The 2,077-nt window shown below is 64.5% G+C and overlaps 1 protein-coding gene across 1 annotated transcript in view; it reads right to left on the reverse strand.

The window, feature by feature from the left end:
* Positions 1–1,623, reverse strand: part of SH2D5 (SH2 domain containing 5) — a 4,250-nt gene extending 2,627 nt beyond the window's left edge. Inside the window, exons 1-4 of the mRNA XM_035901882.1 lie at positions 780–1,623; positions 559–639; positions 368–442; positions 6–136 (exon numbers count right to left, since the gene is read on the reverse strand). Coding sequence (XP_035757775.1) covers positions 6–136; positions 368–442; positions 559–639; positions 780–1,028 — 536 coding nt within the window. The 5' untranslated portion in view covers positions 1,029–1,623. The remainder of the gene's footprint in view (positions 1–5; positions 137–367; positions 443–558; positions 640–779) is intronic.
* Positions 1,624–2,077: the final 454 nt, after the last annotated feature.

Consider the following 2,077-nt stretch of genomic DNA (forward strand, 5'->3'; position numbering starts at 1 on the left):
GGCGCCCACCGAAGAGGTGGCAGAAGAGGGTGCTGGCCGGGCTGTGGGGATTGCGGGCCACGAAGGCGAACTGGCTGTCGGCATGTCGCCACGTGCTGTACAGGATCCGGCGGAGAGCATGCGCCATCAGCAGCGTCTGTGGGGACAGAAGGGAGGTGGGGGTGGTGTCACTGGGACCGAGCACCCCTGGGCCCTCCCTGGGGTGCGAGCAATACTGGGGTCACCCCTGTTTGCAAATGCAAAGCAGGTTCCCAAGCGAAAAGCAACACTTGGAGTGGTGCAGCACCTCCCCCAAAGCACTTCTCCAGCAGCACCCAGCACCCTCGACCCCCCCCAGCACCCATGACCCCCCATCCAGCACCCCTACCTCCCCATCGGCGCCATAGACCTTCAGCCCCTGCAAGCTGAACCTCAGCACCACCGTCCTCCTCCTGGGGCAGTCCTGGCCAGGAGAGATGCAGCGTTGGCGAGGTCTGAGCTGTGTCGCCTGGGGGTGTCCCCCCCCATTTGGGGGTCCCCCTGTTTCCCAGCAAGGGGGAGCGGTGGCAGATGCCCGACCTTCAGCGCCCGCAGCTGCTCCTCCAGCTGCCCCGCTTGCTGCTGCAGTTCCACGTCCTCCACCGTGAAGGAGCCCACATACTGGGGGGGGCAAAAATCCACCCATGTCAGCAACAACCCCCACACGATGCTGCAATTGCACCCCCTGGGGCAACTGGACCACCCTGAGATGCACCTGCACCCAAACCTCATCTCAGGGTCCCCCCCCGTGGGTAAATCACCTCCGCCGGCTTGGCGATGCCCCGGGTTCGCTGCTGGGGGGCCACAGGATCCAGCCCCCTCCCATTGGCTGGCTTCTTCCTCATGGCAGCGGGGTTTCGGGGCACAGGCTGGATCAGGATGGGGTTAAGCGGTGCCGCATCCAAATTCTCCAGAGCCACCCAGGGTGGCGGGGAGTCTGGATCTGTCCCCCAGTCACGGTCCCTGCGAGGAGGAGGAGGAAGGGGAAAGACACAACCTACCCCCACCATCCCCCGATTCCAGCTCACTGAGTCCCGGGGGAGATGCTGCGGTCCCCAAGTCCTGACCCCAATGCAATGTCCCCAGGTGCTGGCCCTGAAGCGGGGCTCCCTCCATACCAGCCCCAATAAAAGGGTCCCCAAGTCCTGACCCCCAAACCCAACGTGGGGGTCCCCACCACAAGCATCATGCAAGGATCCCCATGTCCCAGCTCCCGCACAAGGGTCCCCCTGTGACCCCAAGTGCCATGCAAGTGTCCCTGCAGCCTGACCCCGACTCCAGCGCAAAGGTCCCCATGTCCCAACCCCCGTTCAAGGGTCCCGGCATCCTGACTGAGCACGGTGTGAGGGTCCCCATCTCCTGCCCCTGAGCACCCCGTGAGGGTCCCACGTCCCTGCCCGCGAGCAGGATGCAGGTATCCCCACATCCTGACCTGCAGTGTGATGTGAGGGTCCCCAAATCCTGAACCCAAATGTGACGCGTGCAGTCCCCACATTCCAACCCCAAATGAAGCCTAAGTGTCCCCGTGTCCTGACCCCCCACCCCAGCAAGATACAAGTGGCCCCCGCGTCCCGAGCATACAGTCCAGACCCCCAAGCAAGGTGCATGCAGCCCCACATCCCGAACCCCTGTGAGATTTTGGGGTCCTCCCCCCCATCCTGCTCCCCCATCCCACTCCCCATCAGCCATGCAGCACCGAGCCCCCCATGGCTGTCCTTCAGGGACGATCCCCAAAACACCAGCGATGGGGGCAGCAGGTTTGGGGGTACTTGTTTTCGGCCAGAGCACCCACCAAGGGACGTGCCCGACCCCTCTCCAGCCACCCAAAGGGGTTTTGCCCCCGCAGCCCTCAGCTGGGCTGAGACCGGCGCAACTTGTGTCACCGAGGCCACGCCGCAGCCACCTAGGTGCAAACACAGAGGAAAGGGGGGGGTCCGGCTGCTCTGAGCAGCCTAATGGGGTGGGGGCGTCCCTATGGTCTCCCCATCCCCTTTGCAAGCTTAGGGCTGCCCCTCTCCTTTCTGGCAGAATTTGGGGGGTCTTCCCCCCCTGCCCCCCC

The sequence above is a fragment of the Egretta garzetta genome, unplaced genomic scaffold (genome assembly GCF_000687185.1).
Source record: "Egretta garzetta isolate BGI_Z169 unplaced genomic scaffold, ASM68718v1 scaffold69, whole genome shotgun sequence".
NCBI classification, from domain to species: domain Eukaryota; kingdom Metazoa; phylum Chordata; class Aves; order Pelecaniformes; family Ardeidae; genus Egretta; species Egretta garzetta.